The 24,407-nt window shown below is 42.7% G+C and overlaps 1 protein-coding gene across 2 annotated transcripts in view; it reads right to left on the reverse strand.

The window, feature by feature from the left end:
* The window catches only part of LOC134355829 (long-chain fatty acid transport protein 2-like), a 69,843-nt gene that overhangs the window by 41,001 nt on the left and 4,435 nt on the right, over positions 1-24,407 (reverse strand). For both annotated transcript variants that reach the window (XM_063066313.1, XM_063066312.1), the window contains exons 2-4: positions 22,735-22,944; positions 15,716-15,874; positions 7,741-7,865 (exon numbers count right to left, since the gene is read on the reverse strand). In XM_063066313.1, the coding sequence (XP_062922383.1) occupies positions 7,741-7,865; positions 15,716-15,874; positions 22,735-22,944 (494 nt within the window). The remainder of the gene's footprint in view (positions 1-7,740; positions 7,866-15,715; positions 15,875-22,734; positions 22,945-24,407) is intronic.

Raw genomic sequence — 24,407 nt, forward strand, 5'->3', positions numbered from 1 at the left:
TGTTAGACACAGATACATTAGGGACACTTAAGAGACTCTTCGACAGCCCTTGGATGATTAAAAAAAAATGGAGGGTTATGTGGGAGAGAAGGGTTAGATTGATTGTGGAGCAGGTTAAAGGGTCTTTCTTTTTAAATCTTTTTATTGAGTAAGTATACAAAAAAGGTAAGCCATATAAACATTAATACAATGTTAAAGTATAATAAAATTCCAAAAGATATCAATACCAAAAAAAATACTACAAACAATGTAATTTAAACATAAGAAACCAAGATAACATAATAGTATACTAAATTTTATATATATCAATGGAAAAAAAAAGAAAAAAAAACCCCCAAAAAAAACCCACCGTGCAACTAACTAAAAGCAAGGCAAAGCAATGGGCTAACTTGAAACCAAACAGAGTTAAACTTAAAATCACGTCCTCAATCCCGACCTCCATTAAAAACAGTGAAAAAAAACAAGAAGGGTAAATATTACATTAAATGAAAATATCGAATAAAAGGTCCCCAAATCTGTTCAAATTTAAATGAAGAATCATAAAGGTTACTTCTAATTTTCTCCAGATTCAAACATAAAATCGTCTGAGAAAACCAAAAAAAGGTAGTTGGAGCATTAAGCTCTTTCCAATGTTGTAAAATACATCTTTTCGCCATTAAAGTAAGAAATGCAATCATTCTACGGGCTGAAGGGGAAAGATTACTAGAAATTTTAGGTAGTCCAAAGATAGCAGTAATAGGGTGAGGAGAGATATCTATATTTAATACCTTAGAAATAATATTGAAAATATCTCTCCAAAAAGTTTCCAAAGTAGGGCAAGACCAAAACATATGAGTTAAAGAGGCTATCTGCCCCGAACATCTATCACAGAAAGGATTAATATGCGAGTAAAAACGCGCTAACTTATCTTTGGACATATGTGCTCTATGAACCACTTTAAATTGAATTAGGGAATGTTTAGCACAAATAGAGGAAGTATTAACTAATTGTAAAATCTGCCCCCAATCATCCACAGAAATGGTAAGCCCCAATTCCTGTTCCCAATCTACCCTAATCTTATCAAATGGAGCTTTCCTAAGTTTCATAATAATATTATAAATCATAGCCGATGCACCTTTCTGACATGGATTGAGGTTAATTATTGAATCTAAAATATATGTAGGAGGAAGCATTGGAAAGGAAGAAAGTATAGTACTTAGGAAATTTCTAACTTGTAAATATCTAAAAAAATGTATTCTTGATAAGTTATATTTATTAGATAATTGTTCAAAAGACATAAGGGAACCATCTAAAAATAAATCCAAAAACCGTAAAATACCCTTAGTCTTCCAAGTTTGAAAAGCGCGATCCGTAAAAGAGGGAGGAAAAAATATGTTACCTAAAATAGGAATTGCTAACCCGAATTGATTAAGATCAAAAAATTTTCTGAATTGAAACCAAATGCGCAAAGCATATTTGACTATCGGGTTAGAGACCTGCTTAAGACGTTTCGAATCAAAAGGGAGAGAGGAGCCTAAAATAGAACCGTGTATAACCCTGAACAGATTGTAATTCCAATGCTACCCATTTAGGAATAGATAGTATGTCCTGGTCAAGTAACCAAAATTTCATATGTCGAATATTAATAGCCCAATAATAAAATCTAAAGTTAGGTAATGCTAAACCTCCATCTCTCTTAGCTTTCTGTAAATGTATTTTACCCAGTCTCGGATTCTTATTCTGCCAAATAAATGAAGAAATTTTAGAGTCAACTTTATCAAAGAAAGATTTTGGAACGAAAATTGGTAATGCCTGAAACACATATAAAAATTTTGGCAAAAAAAACATCTTAACTGCATTAATACGACCAATCAAAGTTAAATATAAGGGAAACCATTTAGATGAAAGTTGAGTAATATGGTCTATTAATGGTAAAAAGTTAGTCTTAAATAAATCTTTGTATTTACAAGTAATTTTAATCCCAAGATATGAAAAATAATTATTAATCAATTTAAATGGAAATTTATAATATAAGGGAAGATGTTTATTAATCGGAAAAAGTTCACTCTTACTAAGATTTAATTTATAACCTGAGAAAAGACCAAATTGTGCTAATAACTCTAAAACAGCAGGAATGGATTTCTCAGGGTTAGAAATATATAAAAGTAAATCATCAGCATAGAGTGATAATTTATGGGACTTTAATCCCCGAGTTATCCCAGTAATATTTGAAGATTCTCGAATAGCAATTGCAAGAGGTTCTAATGCAATATCAAATAATAGGGGACTAAGAGGACAGCCTTGTCGAGTACCACGAAAGAGAGGAAAAAAAGGTGAGTTTAAAGAGTTAGTACGAACCGAGGCTACAGGGGAATGATATAACAGTTTAATCCAGGATATAAATTTCAAGCTAAAATTAAACATTTCAAGCACCTTAAATAAATAAGGCCATTCTACTCTATCAAAAGCTTTCTCGGCATCTAAAGAAATAACACACTCAGGAACATTTTGTGAGGGAGTATAAACGATATTTAACAATGTACGAATATTATAAAAAGAGTAACGACCTTTAATAAAACCCGTTTGGTCTTCCGAAATAATAGAAGGAAGTACTTTTTCTAGTCTATTTGCTAATAACTTAGAAAAAACTTTAGAATCAACATTTAATAAAGATATTGGTCTATAAGATGCACATTGAGCAGGGTCTTTATCCTTCTTTAGTATTAGAGAAATTGATGCTCTATTAAAAGATTCAGGAAGTTTACCAAGTTTCAAAGAAGCCTCAAAAACCCTACCGAGCCAAGGAATCAATAAAGAAGCAAAACATTTATAAAATTCAACGGTAAACCCATCAGGGCCAGGAGCTTTCCCCAGATTCATAGAAAAAATAACATTCTTAATCTCATCCATTGTAATGGAAGTATCTAATAAAGAAGACATATCCTGTGAAATCTGAGGGAAGTCTAACTTATCTAAAAAATCATTCATATATTTAGAATCTCGAGGAGACTCTGATTGATATAAAGAAGAATAAAAATCACAAAAGGTTTGATTAATCCCCACATGATCCAGTATCAATCGATCATTTTGGTTATAAATCTGATTGATTTGAGATTTAACATAATTAGATTTCAATTGATTAGCCAGCAGCTTGCCAATTTTGTCACTGTGAACATAAAAGTCACTTCTTGTTTTCTTTAATTGGTTTACAATCGAGGACGAGAGTAGTAAACTGTGTTCCATTTGAAGTTCAGTTCTTTGTTTGTATAACTCCTCAGAAGGAGCCATAACATATTTCTTATCAATTTCTTTAATCTTGTCCACAATTGTCATCTCCTCCTGCTTCTGTTTCTTCCTCAAAGCAGCAGAATACGAAATAATCTGACCCCGAATATAGGCTTTAAAAGTGTCCCAAAGAGTGTTAACCGAAATATCTTCTGTATGGTTAATTGTAAAAAAAAGCTCAATCTGTTCATTCATAAAATTAACAAAGTCCGAGTCCTGAAGCAACAGCGAATTAAAACGCCATTGTCTATTATTTGGTATATTGGCCATAATTTTAATAGAAAGCTTAAGTGGAGCATGATCCGAAATGGTTATAGAATCATAATCACATTTAATCACTGAAGGAATAAGACGAGAATCAATGAAAAAATAATCAATTCTTGAATAGGAATGATGAACATGTGAAAAGAAGGAAAAATCTTTTTCCTGAGGATGCAGAAAACGCCAAATGTCCGTCGACCCAGAATCAGAAAGGAAAAAATTAATCAAATTTGCAGATTTATTAGGTAAAGTCCGTAAAGGAGCCGAACGGTCCAAAGCTGGAGACAAACAGGTATTAAGATCTCCGCCCCAGATCAATGAAAACTTGTTCAAATTCGGAAACTGATCAAACAATGATTTATAAAATTCCGGACAATCCATATTAGGAGCATATACATTAACCAAAACTACTTTTTTATTAAATAGTAAACCACTAACCAATAAAAATCTACCATTCGGATCAGAGATAATATCCTGTTGTATAAAAGTAACTGAGGAATCAATAAAAATAGAGACGCCTCGAATCTTAGCATTGGAGTTCGAATGAAATTGTTATCCCTTCCAGAATTTGAAAAAGCGTAGTCTGTCCCCCCTCCGTACATGGGTCTCTTGTAAAAATAAAATTTGTGCTTTAAGTCTCCGGAACACTTTAAAAACTTTTTTCCTTTTAATAGGATGATTAAGACTGTTAGTATTCCAGGAGACAAAATTAATAATAGACTCCATAAATCCTAAAGTCAACCCACAACAAGGAGGATTGACGATAGGCGCGACCCACAAACCCGGAGAGGAAACAGAACATACAAAAGATACCGGGAAAAAGGACGCAACCAGTACTTCAATAATGTATATAGCCCAAAGAGAAACAAACTAAAACGTGAAGCCCCTCCCACCACCCCCCCGCCCCAAGACCCCAAGGCAAAATCTAAAGCAGACCCGCCAGAAAGAAGCAAGCGCTATAACTACCCCCATGACTTCCGGTATACGCTCCCTAAAAAAAAAGGTATAAATATGAAAAAGATCAGCTAATTGTAAAACAGTAAAAAAGTAAAAAAAAGGTAGCTCAATTAAAATACACACAGAACAGAACAAAAGCCAGAAAATATATATTAAAAAAACCCACAATAAACCTCAAACCCATGAATAAACACAGCAACAAGAAAAAATAAGATTATTGACATAAAGTGGTTATAAAAAGCAAAACAGAATAAAATTTAAAAAAACTACAAAATTTAAGGCCACACAGGAAATACGTAAGATGACAAAAAGGAAGTAACCACCCAGAATCCCCTGGGAAAAGAAAGAAATGACGCAGTTAAAAAGAAAGTTTAGCAACCATATTAAGAAATCAAAAATAAACTTTTCTGCCCAAATAGGGCACGAAAAAGTTAAAACCAACCAATTCACAGCCTCCGATCAACGGAGATAATTAAAAAAAAGCAATTAAGATGTTGAAGATGAAAGTTGATCCAGATAACTCTGGGCATCCGATGGAGAATCAAAAAAAACGAAGGGCTCCATCTGACATGCGAATCCTTAAACGTGCAGGGTACAGCAGCGCTGGTCTTAAATCCATCTTATAGAATTCCGACATCACGGATCTGTAACGAACCCGTTGGTCCCAGATTGGTTTACTGAAATCTTCCACGAATCGGAACTTAAGATCCGAAAAATCAATGAAACCTTTAGATCGAGCGAATCGAAACAGTCTCTCCTTGTCTTGAAAGTAATGAAAACGTAAGATAACATGCCTAGGTCTATCTGACCTAGACGAGTATGATGGGATTCTGTGAACACGATCCAGAAGCGGTGGTTGGTCAGGAAATACAGTAGGGAATGCATCTTTTAAAAGTTGAGAAAAATATTTCATGGGGTTGTTAGATTCCACAGCTTCCCTCACCCCGATCATTCGTAAATTCTGCCGTCGCATTCTAGATTCCAAGTCAGAGTTTTTAAAAGTCAAAAAGTCAAGTTTCTTCTTCATTACATTAATTGTTTCTTCGATTTTCCCCATCTTAAGCTCACTTTGTTGCGCGAATTTTTGAAGATCAGATATAGCCGACTGATGTTCCGCAATAAATGTTTGCATCTTATCAATTGAATCGGCAATTTTCTGGAAATTAGTTGAGATTTCCGTATGAATCAGATCTTTAACAGAGCCTGCAATTTCCGTACGAATCATCTCCCTAACAGAGGTTGAAATTTCCCTCTGAATTAACTCCGATATCGCTTTCAAAGTCACCGGTGATTCAGTCGGGGGGAGATCCGTAGCTTTCGGTTTAACCGGAGGTTTACCATCCTTGCCGTTTTTCCCGTTCTTAGACATAGCAGATCTAAGTATCATCCAGTTGTCGGAGAATTCAGTTTAATTCAAAGTATTGTAAGAATTGATGCCTTAATGGTTAATTAAAGTATAGCTGACCATAGAGAAAAAAAAACTCAGAGGTAATGGAGCGAGTCAAGAACGCGTCTTCACTCCATGAGCGCTACCGGAAGTCCGAGCAGGTTAAAGGGTCAGCACAAAATTGTGGGCCGAAGGACCTGTGCTGTGCTGTTCTATCTTCTGATTCTGCAGATGAGCTGGTGTTGGAGTCTCCCTTTAACTCCCCCTCTCCCAACTCTCATACAAACCTCCTCCAGATGGGCATCATTTCCAAAGATACCAGATTCTTCACATTTTCCACTCTCTGTCTTTGCCTCCAGAAATATACTGCAGATACCAAGGACACTGTTAAATCCAAGGAAGCAGTCAGCTTTAACTGGTTCCGCTTGACTCTTGCGCAAGTCGTCCTGTTGTCAAACCTTCACTTCACTCCCACAGTATCAAAAACAACTGAAGCTGCCTTAAACACCAGGGCTTTGGCTAGACACAGGAAATCTTTGCCTCTCCCCTACTTTGCAATCCCCCACAGAGGAAGTCACAAGAGTTTACACAGATTTCACAAGTGCACTTGGTTAGGACAATGCTATATCTTGTCTTTTATTTAATTCTAAACAAGTTCTTGCACATAATTTTGTTGAAGTTTTTCTTGTAAATGTTGTGTACCTGACACTCTGGGCCTGTGAGGCTGCAAGTAAGTTTTTCATTGACCCTGTGTAGCCGTGGACTTGTGCAGATGACAATGAACTTGTGGTGTTAACTGCACAGAGTTTCTGTCCAGGTGCCATGGTTTGCTGGTGTTGTAATATTCCACTTGTGATGAAACCTCTGAATTTGAACCATAACCCAACAAGAAAGCTTTGTCAAACTAACACCATTCAGAAAGGGCATGAAGAGTTTAAAGAGGATGCAAGCAAGTATGATTGGAGTGGTTCCAGGGTTGAAAGGTTTCAGATCCAAGGCCAGTTGGAGGATGGCTGTGAAGAGAGATCCCATCAAGGTCGAAGTTTACAGTGGGTGCAGCAAGGATACAGAAAAGGAGCCCATTTTCATCATTCACCTACTCACGCCCTTCTGATACAGCACAGAACAGGCCCGCCTGGCCAAACAAGCCATGCTGCCCAGCAACCTTTTATTTAACCCCAGCCTAATCACTTCACAATGACCAACTGATCTACTACCTGGTGCATCTTTGGACTGTGGGAGGAGACGCACAGGATCGGGAGAACGGCACGAACTGAACTCCAAATTCCGATGACCTGAGCTATAACCACTGCGTGCTGTGGCACCTATTCATCTCCGGATCGTTCAAAGATCAGGGCCACCTTGGAGCAGAGAGAACACGGGGAAAACGGGGACTGGGCTTACTCGAGGAGTCATTAAGTATCTGGAACTCACTTTAACTGTGATGGGAGGAACTGAATCAGTCAAACCATCAATAAGGATATTGGATGGGTATGAGAGATAATTTGCAACATCATGTGGAATGATCTGTTGGACCTTTGAGGATGGGATTGGGGAAAACTGTGTTCTATTTAGATTTTTGGAAGGGGTTCAAAATGATGCTACACAGGTCGACCAATGAGGCTGGAGCACATAAAAAGGGGGAACAGGTACTGACATGTGTTGAGAAGTGATAATCAGACAGAACGCAGGGCACTGAAATGAATGGCTCTTTTTTCTGGATGGTGTGCAGTGATCAGATGGAAGGGTAGGCATGGGCAGTGGAAGTCCTCTGCTGATCCAGCTGGGAGATGGGCTGACAGGACTGTCCCACCAAGAGCCAATTTAACCAAGTGAAATGGCCTCCCGTCCCATAACTTGGCCTGACTTACCTTTGGAACGTTACAGAGGTACCGCAGTAGCTCCCCCACATACTGGATAACCGTCACGTTGTACTTCCGACAGTCGTCCCAGAAGTGGGTGGCAGAGAACTTGCGACGCAGGACAATAGTCGCACCTGTATTTGAACAAAGCAGCAAGTTATAGCAGCACTCCACGGCCACTGTCCCTATTCAGACTCCACTTTTCCAAATGCAGGCAGATCCTGTCCCTCAAAATCCCCTCCAGTAACTCTTCCAGGTGACCGTGCTTGGCGAAAACACTGACTGTTTTTCCCTTTCTGTGATGCTGCCTACCCTGCTGAGTTTCTCCAGGATTTTGACCGTGTTCTTCCCTTTACATTGTGCTTCACCACGCACATCCACCCAGGTACCTGCAATCAGCGTTCAATACCCACTGTTGTCTGTGAGGTGCTTGTACGTTTTCCCTGTGACTACGTGGATTCCCTCCAAGTTCTCTGGTTTCTTTCCATTTTCCAAGAACTTACGGGTTAGGGTGAGTAAGTTGTAGACATGCTATGCTGGTGCCAGAAGCATGGTGACACTTGTGGGCTGCCCCAGCACTTCGTCGGACCACGTTGGTTGGTGATGTAAGCAACGTATTTCACTGGATGTTTCGATGTACGTGTGACAAATAAAGCTAATCTAATCCAAATGGACCTCTCCTATGTTCTCGGACATTAAGACCCACCGGGGGAAAAGCTGAAGGTTTTCCAGCTCCCTCTCTATCATTTCTGGCTTCCACTCGTCTGTGACTAAGACAGCAGTGGGAGAGGATACCCAGGCAACTGGAGTCCATAAGACCAAAACACATAGGAGCAGAATTAGGCCATTCAGCCCATCGAGTCTGCTCCTCCATTCCATCATGGCTGATCCCAAGTCCCACTCAACCCCATAAACCTGCCTTCTCACCATATCCCTTGATGCTCTGACCGATCAGGAAACTATCAACTTCCGCTTTAAATATACCCACTGACTTGGCCTCCACTGCAGTCTGTGGCAGAGCCTTCCACAGATTCGCTACTCTCTGGCTAAAAAAAAAAAATCCTCATTACCTCTGTTCTAAAAGGTCACCTCTCAATTTTGAGGCTGTGCCCTCTAGTTCTGGATACCCCCACCATAGGAAACATTCTCTCCACATCCACCCTATCTAGTCCTTTCAACATATGGTAGGTTTCAATCAGATCCATCCGCATTCTTCTAAATTCCAGTGAGTACAGGCCCAAAGCTGCCAAACGCTCTTCATATGTTAACCCCTTAATTCTCAGAATCATCCTCATGAACCTCCTCTGTACTCTCTCCAATGACAACAGATCCTTACTGAGATATGGAGCCCAAAACTGTTGACAATACTCCAAGTGCAACCTGACTAGTGTCTTATAAAGCTTTAACGTTACCTCCTTGTTTTTATATTCTATTCCCCTTGAAATAAATGCCTACATTGCATTTGCCTTCTTTACCACAGACTCAACCTGTAAATTAACCTTTTGGGAGTCTTGCACAAGGACTCCTAAGTCCCTCTGCACCTCTGGTGTTTGAATTTTCTTCCCATTAGATAATAGTCCGCACTATTGTCCCTTTTACCAAAATGCATTATCTTACATTTCCCAAAACTGTATTCCATCTGCCACTTTTTTGCCCATTCTTCCAATTTGTCCAAGTCAATAGACAATAGGTGCAGGAGTAGGCCATTCGGCCCTTTGAGCCAGCACTGCCATTCACTGTGATCATGACTGATCATCCACAATCAATATCCAGTTCCTGCCTTCTCTCCATATCCCTTGACTCCGCTATCTTTAAGAGCTCTATCTAACTCTTTCTTGAAAGAATCCAGAGAATTGGCCTTTACTGCCTTCTGAGGCAGAGCATTCCACAGATCCACAACTCTCTGGGTAAAAAAGTTTTTCCTCAACTCCGTTCTAAATGGCCTACCCCTTATTCTTAAACTGTGGCCTCTGGTTCTGGACTCCACCAACATCGGGAACATGTTTCCTGCCTCTAGCGTGTCCAATCCCTTAATAATCTTATATGTTTCAATCAGATCCCCTCTCATCCTTCTAAATTCCAGTGTATACAAGCCCAGTCGCTCCAATATTTCAACATATGACAAATCCGCCATCCCGGGAATTAACCTCGTGAACCTACGCTGTACTCCCTCAATAGCAAGAATGTCCTTCCTCAAATTTGGAGACCAAAACTGCACACAATACTCCAAATGTGATCTCACCAGGGTCCTGTACAACTGCAGAAGGACCTCTTTGCTCCTATACTCAACTCCCCTTGTTATGAAGGCCAACATGCCATTAGCTTTCTTCACTGCCTGCTGTACCTGCATGCTTACTTTCAGTGACTGATGAACAAGGATACCTAGATCTCATTGTACTTCCCTTTTTCTTAACTTGACACCATTCAGATAGTAATCTGTCTTCCTGTTCTTGCCACCAAAGTGGATAACCTCATATTTGTCCACATTAAGCTGCATCTGCCCACTCACCCAACCTGTCCAAGTCACCCTGCATTCTCATAACATCCTCCTCACATTTCACACTGCCACCCAGCTTTGTGTCATCTGCAAATTTGCTAATGTTACTTTCAATCCCTTTATCTAAATCATTAATGTATATTGTAAACAGCTGCGGTCCCAGCACCGAGCCTTGCGGTACTCCACTAGTCACCGCCTGCCATTCTGAAAGGGACCTGTTAATCCATACTCTTTGTTTCCTGTCTGCTAACCAATTTTCTATCCATGTCAGTACTCTACCACCAATACCATGTGCTCCAATTTTGCCCACTAATCTCTTATGGGGGACCTTATCAAAGGCTTTATGAAAGTCCAGGTACACTACATCCACTGGCTTTTCCATGTCCATCTTCATAGTTACATCCTCAAAAAATTCCAGAAGATTAGTCAAGCACGATTTCCCCTTCGTAAATCAACGCTGACTCAGACCGGTCCTGTCACTGCCATCCAAATGTGCCGCTATTTCATCCTTTATAATTGATTCCAGCATCTTCCCCACCACTGATGTCAGGCTAACTGGTCTATAATTCCCCGTTTTCTCTCTCCCTCCTTTCTTAAAAAGTGGGATAACATTAGCTACCATCTGATCCACAGGAACTAATCCTGAATCTGTAGAACATTGGAAAATGATAACCAATGCGTCCACAATTTCTAGAGCCACCTCCTTAAGTACCCTGGGGTGCAGACCATCAGGCCCTGGGGATTTATCAGCCTTCAGTTCCATCAGTCTATCCAACACCACTTTCTGCCTAATGTGAATCTCCTTCAGTTCCTCCATTACCCTAGGTCCTCTGGCCACTATTACATCTGGGAGATTGTTTGTGTCTTCACTGGTGAAGACAGATCCAAAGTACCTGTTCAACTCGTCTGCTATTTCTTTGTTCCCCATAATAAATTCACCCATTTCTGTCTTCAAGGGCCCAACTTTGGTCTTAACTAATTTTTTCCTCTTCACATACCTAAAGAAGCTTTTACTATCTTCCTTTATATTCTTGGCTAGCTTACCTTCGTACCTCATCTTTTCTCCCCGTATTGCCTTTTTAGTTATCTTCTGTTGCTCTTTAAAACTTTCCCAATCCTCTGGCTTCCTGCTCATCTTTGCTATGTTATACTTCTCTTTTATTTTTATACTGTCCTTGACTTCCCTTGTCAGCCACGGTCGACCCTTACTCCCCTTAGAATCTTTCTTCCTCTTTGGAATGAACTGATCCTGCACCTTCTGTATTATTCCCAGAAATACCTGCCATTGTTGTTCCACTGTCATCCCTGCTAGGGTATCTTTCCGGTCAACTTTGGCCAGCTCCTCCCTCGCGGCTCCATAGTCCCCTTTGTTCAACTGTAATATTGACACTTCCGATTTTCTCTTCTCCCTCTCAAATTGAAGTCCTGCTGCAATCTCATTGCTTCCTCAGCACTACCTACCCCTCCACCTATCTTTGTATCATACGAAAACTTTGCCACAAAGCCATCAACTCCATTATCTAAATCATTGATAAACAATGTGAAAAGTAGCAGCCCCAATACTGATTCCTGAGGAACACCACCCAGTCACTGGCAGCCAACCAGAAAAGGCCCCATTTATTCCCACTCGCTGCCTCCTGCCTATCAGCCATTCCTCTATCCATGCTAGTATCTTTCCTGTGACATCATAGGAATTTTATCTTGTTAACAGCCTCATGTGTGGCACTTTATCAAACGCCTTCTGAAAATCCAAGTAAATGACATCCACTGCCTCTCTCTTGTCCACCCTGCTTGCTGTTTCCTTGAAGAACTCAAACAGATTTGTGAGGCAAGATTTCCCTTCACATAAGCCATGCTGATTTTGACTTATTTTATCATTAGTCTCCAAGTACTCCAAAACCTCATCCTTAATAATAGACTCCCAACACTTTCCCAACCACTGAGGTTAGACTAACTGGTCTATAATTTCCTTTCTTTTGCTTTCCTCCCTTCTTAAAGCGTGGAGTGACATTTGCAATCTTCCAGTCCTCCAGGACAATGCCAGAATCAAGTGATTCTTGAAAGACCATGACCAATGCATCCATTATCTCTTCAGCAACTTCTCTCAGGACTCTGGGATGTAGTCCTTCTGGCCCAGGTGACTTGTGCACCTTAAGATCTTTAAGTTGCCTAGCACTTTTTCCTTGTAATAGCAATGGGACTACTCCTGCTCCCTGACACTCATGGACCTCTGGCATACTAGTAGTATCTTCCACTGTGAAGACTGATATGAAGTACCCATTAAGTTCCTCTGCCATTTCTTTGACCCCATTACTACCTCACCAGCATCATTTTCCAATGGTTCACTATTAACTCTCACCTCCCTTTTACTCTTTATGTAACTGAAAAAACTTTCAGTATCCTACTCTATATGATTGGCTAGTTTGCCCTCATATTTCATCTTTTCCCTTCTTATAGCTTTTTTAGTTGCCTTTTGTTGGATTTTAAAAGCTTCCCAATCATCCAACTTCCCACTCACTTCTGCTACCTTATGTGCCCTTTCCTTGGCTTTTACACAGTCCTTGTCAGACACGGTTATCTACCCCTGCCATTTGAGAATGACTTCTTCTGCAGAACATATCTATCCTGCACCTTGTGAACTATTCCCAGAAGCTTCAGCCATCTCTGCTTTGCCGTCATCCCCACCAGTGCCCCCTCCAATCTACCTGGGAAAGCTCAGATACGGAGAAGGAAGTCTGAGAATCGGAGCGGGAGCGTGGCGGAAGCCATTTTGAATTTTTTGTTTTTTTCATCGGAGTTAAGAGAGGTGGGACTGCGCAGGCGTGTGACGTTGGGCAGTGAAGTGCGGAAGATTTAGAAGGTCAGAAATCCTGATTCGGGTTTAATTCGGAGAAGGAAGTTGGAGAATCGCAATGGGAGTGCGGCAGAAGCCATTTTGAATTTTTCATTTTTTCATCGGAGTTAAGAGAGGCAGGACTGCGCAGGCGTGTGTCGTCAGGCAGTGAAGAGCGGAAAATTTTAAAGGAACACAGCCTTATACAGTGGGCAGCATCGTTTTGCAGGCAGTGGAGTTAGCCGGGAGCAGAGTGAAGGCCTAAGGGCTTTGGCTCAACGGGCTTAGGTGGAAACGGGCGAGGTGAAGAAGATTTGGTTTTCAATTTTTCCTGTTATTTGAGGAAAGGGGGGGGAAGTATGAGTGTGAGGGCAGCTTGTTGTAATCGGTGTCGGAGGCCCTGGAGTCTCCAAGCCTCCCAGACGTCCACATCTGCGCCAGGTGCGCCGAGCTGCAGCTCCTAAAGAACTGCATTAGGGAACTGGAGCTCCAGCTCGACGACCTTCATCTGGTCAGGGAGAGTGAGGAGTTAAAGGCAGGTGGTCACACCGGGGCCACGGGAGGAAGACAAGTGGGTCACGGTTAGGAAGGGAAAGGGGAAGGGTCAGGTATTAGAGAGTACCCAGTGGCCACTCTGGTGATTAAAGAAGAGGAAGTATTAGCGCTATTAAGGAATATAAAAGTGGATAAGTCTCCGGGTCCTGACAGGATATTCCCTAGGCCTTGAGGGAAGTTAGTGTAGAAATAGCAGGGGCTCTGACAGAAATATTTCAAATGTCATTAAAAATGGGGATGGTGCCAGAGGATTGGCGTATTGCTCATGTTGTTCCATTGTTTAAAAAGGGTTCAAAGAGTAAACCTAGCAATTATCGGCCTGTGAGTTTGAAGTCAGTGGTGGGTAAATTGATGGAAAGTATTCTTAGAGATAGTATATATAATTATCTGGATAGACAGGGTCTGATTAGGAACAGTCAACATGGATTTGTGCGTGGAAGGTCATGTTTGACAAATCTTATTGAATTTTTTGATGAGGTTACTTGGAAAGTTGACAAGGGTAAAGAGGTGGATGTTGTCTCTATGGACAATCTTTGACAAGGTTCCACACAGAAGGTTAGTTAGGAAGGTTCAATCGTTAGGTATTAATATTGAAGTAGTAAAATGGATTCAGCAGTGGCTGGATGGGAGACGCCAGAGAGTAGTGGTGGATAACTGTGTGTCAGATTGGAGGACGGTGTCTAGTGGTGTGCCTCAAGGATCTATACTGAGTCCAATGTTGTTTGTCATATATATTAATGATCTGGATGACGGGGTGGTAAATTGGATTAGTAAGTATGTAGATGATACTAAGATAGGTGGAATTGTGGATAGTGAAGTAGGTTTTCAAAGCTTGCAGAAAGATTTAGACCACTTAGAAGAGTGGGCTGAAAGATGGCAGATGGAGTTTAATGCTGATAAATGTGAGGTGCTACACTTCAGTAGGACTAATCAAAATAGGACATACATGGTAAATGGTAGGGCATTGAAGAATGCAGTAGAATAGAGGGATCTAGGAATAATAGTGCATAGTTCCCTGAAGGTGGAATCTCATGTGGATAGGGTGGTGAAGAAAGCTTTTGGTATGCTGGCTTTTATAAATCAGAGCATTGAGTATAGGAGTTGGGATGTAATGTTGAAATTGTACAAGGCATTGGTAAGGCCAAATTTGGAGTATTGTGTACAGTTCTGGTCACTGAATTACAGGAAAGATGTCAATAAAATTGAGAGAGTACAGAGGAGATTTACCGGAATGTTGCCTGGGTTTCGTCTCCTAAGTTACAGAGAAAGGTTGAACAAGTTGGGTCTTTATTCTTTGGAATGTAGAAGGTTGAGGGGGGACTTGATAGAGGTATTTAAAATTATGAGGGGGATAGATAGAGTTGACGTGGATAGGCTTTTTCCATTGAGAGTGGGGGAGATTCAAACAAGAGGACATGAGTTGAGAGTTAAAGGGCAAAAGTTTAGGGGTAACATGAGGGGGAACTTCTTTACTCAGAGAGTGGTGGCTGTGTGGAACGAGCTTCCAGCAGAAGTGGTTGAGGCAGGTTCGATGTTGTCTTTTAAAGTAAAATTGGATATCTATATGGACAGGAAAGGAATGGAGGGTTATGGGCTGAGTGCAGGTCAGTGGGACTAAGTGAGAGTAAGAGTTCGGCACAGACTAGAAGGGCCGAGATGGCCTGTTTCCCTGCTGTAATTGTTATATGTTATATGATACACAGAAAGCAGCTTCATAGGCTCCTGCTGTGCTCTTGCTGCTCAGTGGGTGGGACTGATCACTGTCCTTCACGCACTCAGAACCGACCCGTTCAAAGCATCTCTCAAATCTCTGTGCAACGCACACAAAATGCTGGAGGAACTCAGCAGGCCAGGCTGCATCTGTGGAAAAGCATACAGTCAATGTTTTGGGCCAAGACCCTCTATCAGGACACAAATCTTTATGTTCATTTTGGACAGTTTGTGTAACAGTGTCAGATACTGAGGAAATACAGCCACAAATATATACACCCCATGAAGAGAACTGGGGGCTATTTTCCTCTCTCCCTTTCTGGGTACTTCCCACCAGGGGAGGAGAGTGGCAGAACGAAGAGATTACAGAGAGCGTTGAATTTGCTTACCGACATTAATGCAGCCGCAGATCCCCAGTACAGAGCCTGAGCTGTGATACAGAGGCAGGGTAGTGTACAGGATGTCACTACTGCGTATGCCACATGAGGTGATGAAATTGGCCATTTGGTGGGCCCGCAGATGGTTGATGATGGCAGCTTTAGGTAAACCTTTAAAGCAGGTACAAGCAATCAAATCTCAACAGCTCAACCTCTGATTTATTTAAATCTAACGGCTCACTAAATAAACTTTCAACTATAGCATGACATTAGAAGCCAGGGTACCCAATGTATAAAAAGATCACCATACACCAAGGCAGAGTCACAGAGTCTTGCTCCTTCATAAACCAGACCAATATATTAGTGACATCATCATCATTATCAGGTTTAATATCAGTGTCCTTTACACTGCACGCTGTCGGAGCAGTGCTGCCAGGATAATCAAGGACACGACCCACCCAGCCAACACACTTTTCATCCCTCTTCCCTCCGGGAGAAGGCTCAGGAGCTTGAAGACTCGTACGGCTAGATTTGGGAACAGCTTCTTTCCAACTGTGATAAGACTGCTGAACGGATCCTGACCCGGATCTGGGCCGTACCCTTCAAATATCTGGACCTGCCTCTCGGTTTTTTTGCACTACCTTACTTTCCCTTTTCTATTTTCTATTTATGATTTATAATTTAAATTTTTATTATACTTACTATCGATTTGTACTCCAAGGAGTGTAAAGTGCAGAATCAAATATCACTGTGATGATTGTATGCTTTAGTATCAATTGTTTGGCGACAATAAAGTAATAACCTAATATGTCGTGAAATTTGTTAACTTTATGGCAGCAGTACAATGAAATACATAGTCATACTTTATTGATCCTGGGAGAAATTGGTTTTCGTTACAGTTGCACCATAAATAATTAAATAGTAATAAAACCATAAATAATTAAATAGTAATATGTAAATTATGCCAGGAAATAAGTCCAGGACCAGCCTATTGGCTCAGGGTGTCTGACCCTCCAAGGGAGGAGTTGTAAAGTTTGACGGCCACAGGCAGGAGTGACTTCCTATGACGCTCTGTGCTGCATCTCGGTGGAATGAGTCTCCGGCTGAATGTACTCCTGTGCCCACCCAGTACATTATGTAGTGGATGGGAGACATTGTCCAAGATGGCATGCAACTGAGACAGCATCCTCTTTTTAGACACCACCGTCAGAGAGTCCAGTTCCATCCCCACAACATCACTGGCCTTATAATGAGTTTGTTGATTCTGTTGGTGTCTGCTACCCTCAGCCTGCTGCCCCAGCACACAACAGCAAACATGATAGCACTGGCCACCACAGACTCGTAGAACATCCTCAGCATCGTCCGGCAGATGTTAAAGGACCTCAGTCGCCTCAGGAAATAGAGACGGCTCTGACCCTTCTTATAGACAGCCTCAGTGTTCTTTGACCAGTCCAGTTTATTGTCAATTCGTATCCCCAGGTATTTGTTATCCTCCACCATGTCCACACTGACCCCCTGGATGGAAACAGGGGTCACCGGTACCTTAGCTCTCCTCAGGTCTACCACCAGCTCCTTAGTCTTTTTCACATTAAGCTGCAGATAATTCTGCTCACACCATGTGATAAAGTTTCCTATCGTAGCCCTGTACTCAGCCTCATCTCCCTTGCTGATGCATCCAACTATGGCAGAGTCATCCGAAAACTTCTGAAGATGACAAGACTCTGTGCAGTAGTTGAAGTCTGAGGTGTAAATGGTGAAGAGAAAGGGAGACAAGACAGTCCCCCGTGGAGCCCCAGTGCTGCTGATCGCTGTGTCGGACACACAGTGTTGCAAGCACACGTACTGTGATCTGCCAGTCAGGTAATCAAGAATCCATGACACCAGAAAAGCATCCACCTGCATCGCTGTCAGCTTCTCCCCCAGCAGAGCAGGGCGGATGGTGTTGAACGCACTGGAGAAGTCAAAAAACATGACCCTCACAGTGCTCGCTGGCTTGTCCAGGTGGGCGTAGACACGGTTCAGCGGGTAGACGATGGCATCCTCAACTCCTAGTCGGGGCAGGTAGGCGAACTGGAGGGGAACTAAGTGTGGCCTGACCATAGGCCGGAGCAGTTCCAGAACAAGTCTCTCCAGGGTCTTCATGATGTGGGAGGTCAATGCCACCCATCTGTAGTCATTGAGGCCGCTGGGGCGCGGCGTCTTCGGCACAGGGACGAGGCAGGACATCTTCCACAGTACAGGAACCCTCCGGAGCCTCAGGCTCAGGTTGAAGACATAGAAACATAGAAACATAGAAAATAGGTGCAGGAGTAGGCCATTCGGCCCTTCGAGCCTGCACCGCCATTTATTATGATCATGGCTGATCATCCAACTCAGAACCCAGCCTTCCCTCCATACCCCCTGACCCCTGTAGCCACAAGGGCCATATCTAACTTCCTTTTAAACATAGCTAATGAACTGGCCTCAACAGTTTGCTGTGGCAGAGAATTCCACAGATTCACCACTCTCTGTGTGAAGAAGTTTTTCCTAACCTCGGTCCTAAAAGGCTTCCCCTCTATCCTCAAACTGTGACCCCTCGTTCTAGACCTCCCCAACATCGGGAACAATCTTCCTGCATCTAGCCTGTCCAATCCCTTTAGGATCTTATACGTTTCAATCAGATCCCCCCTCAATCTTCTAAATTCCAACGAGTACAAGCCCAGTTCATCCAGTCTTTCTTCATATGAAAGACCTGCCATCCCAGGAATCAATCTGGTGAACCTTCTTTGTACTCCCTCTATGGCAAAGATGTCTTTCCTCAGATTAGGGGACCAAAACTGCACACAATACTCCAGGTGTGGTCTCACCAAGGCCTTGTACAACTGCAGTAGTACCTCCCTGCTCCTGTACTCGAATCCTCTCGCTATAAATGCCAGCATACCGTTCGCCTTTTTCACCGCCTGCTGTACCTGCATGCCCACTTTCAATGACTGGTGTATAATGACACCCAGGTCTCGTTGCACCTCCCCTTTTCCTAATCGGCCACCATTCAGATAATAATCTGTTTTCCTATTTTTGCCACCAAAGTGGATAACTTCACATTTATCCACATTAAATTGCATCTGCCATGAGTTTGCCCACTCACCCAACCTATCCAAGTCACCCTGCATCCTCTTAGCATCCTCCTCACTGCTAACACTGCCACCCAGCTTCGTGTCATCCGCAAACTTGGAGATGCTGCATTTAATTCCCTCATCCAAGTCATTAATATATATTGTAAACAACTGGGGTCCCAGCACTGAGCCTTACGGTACCCCACTAGTCACCGCCTGCCATTCTGAAAAGGTCCCGTTTATTCCCACTCTTTGCTTCCTGTCTGCTAACCAATTCTCCACCCACACCAATACCTTACCCCCAATACCGTGTGCTTTAAGTTTGCACACTAATCTCCTATGTGGGACCTTGTCAAAAGCCTTTTGAAAATCCAAATATACCACATCCACTGGTTCTCCCCTATCCACTCTACTAGTTACATCCTCAAAAAATTCTATGAGATTCGTCAGACATGATTTTCCTTTCACAAATCCATGCTGACTTTGTCCGATCATTTCACCGCTTTCCAAATGTGCTGTTATCACATCCTTGATAACTGACTCCAGCAGTTTCCCCACCACCGACGTTAGGCTAACCGGCCTATAATTCCCCGGTTTCTCTCTCCCTCCTTTTTTAAAAAGTGGGGTTACATTAGCCACCCTCCAATCCTCAGGAACTAGTCCAGAATCTAACGAGTTTTGAAAAATTATCACTAATGCATCCACTATTTCTTGGGCCACTTCCTTAAGCACTCTGGGATGCAGACCATCTGGCCCTGGGGATTTATCTGCCTTCAATCCCTTCAATTTACCTAACACCACTTCCCTACTAACATGCATTTCGCTCAGTTCCTCCATCTCACTGGACCCTCTGTCCCTTACTATTTCTGGAAGATTATTTATGTCCTCCTTAGTGAAGACAGAACCAAAGTAATTATTCAATTGGTCTGCCATGTCCTTGCTCCCCATAATCAATTCACCTGTTTCTGTTTGCAGGGGACCTACATTTGTCTTTATCAGTCTTTTCCTTTTTACATATCTATAAAAGCTTTTACAGTCCGTTTTTATGTTCTCTGCCAGTTTTCTCTCATAATCTTTTTTCCCCTTCCTAATTAAGCCCTTTGTCCTCCTCTGCTGAACTCTGAATTTCTCCCAGTCCTCAGGTGAGCCACTTTCTCTGGCTAATTTGTATGCTACTTCTTTGGAATTGATGCTATCCCTAATTTCTCTTGTCAGCCACGGGTGCACTACCTTCCTTGATTTATTCTTTTGCCAAACTGGGATGAACAATTGTTGTAGTTCATCCATGCAACCTTTAAATGCCTGCCATTGCATATCCACCGTCAATCCTTGAAGTGTCATTTGCCAGTCTATCTTAGCTAATTCATGTCTCATACCTTCAAAGTTACCCCTCTTTAAGTTCAGAACCTTTGTTTCTGAATTAACTACGTCACTCTCCATGTTAATGAAGAATTCCACCATATTATGGTCACTCTTACCCAAGGGGCCTCTCACGACAAGATCGCTAATTAACCCTTCCTCATTGCTCAAAACCCAGTCCAGAATAGCCTGCTCTCTAGTCGGTTCCTCGACATGTTGGTTCAAAAAACCATCCCGCATACATTCCAAGAAATCCTCTTCCTCAGCACCTTTACCAATTTGGTTCACCCAGTCTACATGTAGATTGAAGTCACCCATTATAACTGCTGTTCCTTTATTGCACACATTTCTAATTTCCTGTTTAATACCATCTCCGACCTCACTACTACTGTTAGGTGGCCTGTACACAACTCCCACCAGCGTCTTCTGCCCCTTAGTGTTACGCAGCTCTACCCATATCGATTCCACATCTTCCCGGCTTATGTCCTTCCTTTCTATTGCGTTAATCTCTTTTTTAACCAGCAACGCCACCCCACCTCCCCTTCCTTCGTGTCTATCCCTCCTGAATATTGAATATCCCTGAACGTTGAGCTCCCATCCCTGGTCACCCTGGAGCCATGTCTCTGTGATCCCAACTATATCATAATCATTAATAACAATCTGCACTTTCAATTCATCCACCTTATTACGAATGCTCCTTGCATTGACACATAAAGCCTTCAGGCACTCTTTTACAACTCTCTTAGCCCTTTTTAATGCTTGCCCTGGATTTGTCGGCCTGCCACTTTTACTTTTCCCCTTTGTACTTTTTGCTTCTACGCTCACTTTACACCCCTCTGTCTCTCTGCACTGGTTCCCATCCCTCTGTTGTGAACTAACCTCCTCACACCTAGCCGCTTTAATTTGATTCCCACCCCCCAACCATTCTAGTTTAAAGTCACCTCAGTAGCCCCCGCTAATCTCCCTGCCAGGATATTGGTCCCCCGAGGATTTAAGTGTAACCCGTCCTTTTTGTACAGGTCACACCTGCGCCAAAAGAGGTCCCAATGATCCAAAAACTTGAATCCCTGCCCCCTGCTCCAATCCCTCAGCCACGCATTTATCCTCCACCTCATCGCATTCCTACTCTCACTGTCGCGTGGCACAGGCAGTAATCCCGAGATTACTACCTTTGCGGTCCTTTTTCTCAACTCCCTTCCTAGCTCCCTATATTCTTCTTTCAGGACCTCATCCCTTTTCCTACCTATGTCATTGGTACCTATATGTACCAGGACCTCTGGCTCTTCACCCTCCCACTTCAGGATATCTTGGACACGATCAGAAATATCCCGGACCCTGGCACCAGGGAGGCAAACTACCATCCGAGTCTCTGGACTGCGTCCACAGAATCGCCTATCTGACCCCCTTACTATCGAGTCCCCTATCACAACTGCCCTCCTCTTCCTTGCCCTACCCTTCTGAGCTACAGGGCCAGACTCTGTGAACAGAGTCAGACATGGTGAAGTACTCCACATAGCTGAAAGGCACAGGCTTTGAGCACCCTGGTACTGACACCATCCGGTCCTGCAGCCTTGCTTGGGTTGAGACGTTTCAGCTGTCTTCTCATCTGTTCAGCTGTGAAGCTCACCGTGGTGGTTTCATGTGGGGGAGGGTATAGACATGAGAGCAGGATGGGGGACTGTGAGGAGGGGTAGGAGGGAAGAGTGGAATATGTTAGTTGGGGGCTGACAACAGATGGCTCATGTGTGGGATGGGCAGGGGCCACAATGTCAAATCTGTTAAAGAACAGGTTAAGTTCGTTGGCCCTGTCCACACTGCCTTCAGCTCCTCTGTTGCTAGTTTGCCGGAACCCAGTGATGGTCCTCATCCCACTACAGACCTCTCTCATGTTGTTCTGCTGGAGTTTCCACTCAAGCTTTCTGTCTTTAGCCTCCCTGATCCTGGCTTTCGGGTCCCTCTGTATTGCCCTCAGCTCCTCCCTATTTCCATCTCTAAACACCCTCTTTTTAGCATTCCGGATGTCCTTAATGTCCTTTGTTACCCATGGCTTGTTATTTGAACAACAAAGGACAGTTTTTGTTGGAACATTGCCGTCCACACAGAAATTGATGTAATCAGTGATGCACTCTGTGAGCCCATCAATATCCTCATGATACATGATAAATATGGAGAAAAATTAGTTACTGTAAGTATATTCAGAGTGTCGAAAGAAAAAGTGAGTGAGAGGGAGGAACAGGTCTGGTTTCGCTGTTGAAAAATGTCAGTGAACAGATGGGGAATACACAAGTCCACTGGAGTCTGGGATTAGAGGACTGTGTACGGGGTGCGTGAGAGGGAGGAACAGGTCTGGTTTCACTGTTGCCGTTTTGTCGTTTGCTGTGTTCTGTTATTCTGCCAAACACGGTGGGCATTCTCTGCTGGTGCAGGTATGTCTGCCCATACTTGAAGGCTGCCCCCAGCACATCTTTGGATGTTAACACAAATGATACATCTCACTGTGTGTTTTGATGTACATATGACAATTGAATGAATCTGAATTTTATCAGAGACACAGCCTATTGGGGATACATCGCTTCATACCTGTTGTTCCGGAAGTGAAGATGTAGGTAAAAGGACTCTGGAAGGTGACCCCTGACCTCAAGGATGCAGGCAGTGGCTCATCTGATGCAGCCTGTATTTTATCTTTCAGGGTTTCCACATCCTCTCCAGCGTATTCTCCATCGAGAATGAAAACCATCACCTTCTCACTTCTCAGAGCTGGCAACACATCCTCTACTAAACTCCATAGTTCTAGAAATGATAAACCAGCAGATTTCATTCACTCAGCCCACATCACCTTTTGGTCATCTTGTGTGACATAACAAATACCACATCCTATGCTATAAAGCTTATAATATTAAATTAAAACTTTATTAAAAAGTAAATCACACATTTAAGGTACTAATGAAAAAACAATGAAATTTACATATTGGTCACCTATCACCACAACTACCCACAGCTCTGCCCCGAACATAGACCACGGAGCACTATATCATACCACTGGCCCTGCAGCCCATGGTGCCGAGATTTTAACCCTCTCTGAGATCAATCTAACCCTCCCCTCCCACAGAGCCCTTGATTTTTCTATCATTCATGAGTCTCTTAAATGTCCCTAATGTATCTGCCTCTACTATCACCCCTGGCAGGGTGTTCCACACATCCACCACTCTGTGTAAAAAATGTACCTCTGACATCCCTCCTATACTTTCCTCCAGTCACCTCAAAATTCTGTCCCTTGTATGAGCCGTTTCCACTCTAGCCATCTACTCCGTCTATGTCTCTCATCATCTTGAACACCTCCGATCCTCCTTCACTCCAGAGAGAAAAGCCCTAGCTCACTCATCCTCTCCTCATAAGACATGTTTTAATCCACTCCTCCGCACCACTCTGAACCCTGCCATTATCCTTGTGCTCTGTCTTCACCTTCGAACTTCCAAAATGAATCACTTCACCCTTTTCTGACTGAAATCCATCTGCCTCTTCTCAGCCCAGCCCTACATTCTGTGACAACACCAACCTTTACACCATCTGCAAACTTACTAACCCACCCTTCCACTTCCTCATTTATAAAAATCACAAAGAGCAGGGGTTCTAGTACAAATCCTTGTAGACACCATTGGTCATTGACTCCCAGGCCAAATACTCTCCATCTACAACCATCCTCTACCTTCTAAGACCAAGCCAATTCTGTATCTACACAGCCAAGTTTTCCTGTTGACTTTCTGAATGAAACTATCATAGAACATAGAATAGTACAGCACAGTACAGGCCCTTCGGCCCACAATGTTGTGCCGACCCTCAAACCCTGCCTCCCATATAAGCCCCCACTTTAGATTCCTCCATATACCTGTCTAGTAGTCTCTTAAACTTCACTAGTGTATCTGCCTCCACCACTGACTCAGGCAGTGCATTCCACGCACCAACCACTCTCTGAGTAAAAAACCTTCCTCTAATATCCCCTTGAACTTCCCACCCCTTACCTTAAAGCCATGTCCTCTTGTATTGAGCGGTGGTGTCCTGGGGAAGAGGCACTGGCTATCCACTCTATCTATTCCTCTTATTATCTTGTACACCTCTATCATGTCTCCTCTCATCCTCCTTCTCTCCAAAGAGTAAAGCCCTAGCTCCCTTAATCTCTGATCATAATGCATACTTTCTAAACCAGCCAGCATCCTGATAAATCTCCTCTGTACCCTTTCCAATGCTTCCACATC

The sequence above is a fragment of the Mobula hypostoma genome, chromosome 13 (assembly GCF_963921235.1).
Source record: "Mobula hypostoma chromosome 13, sMobHyp1.1, whole genome shotgun sequence".
Taxonomy (NCBI): Eukaryota; Metazoa; Chordata; class Chondrichthyes; order Myliobatiformes; family Myliobatidae; genus Mobula; species Mobula hypostoma.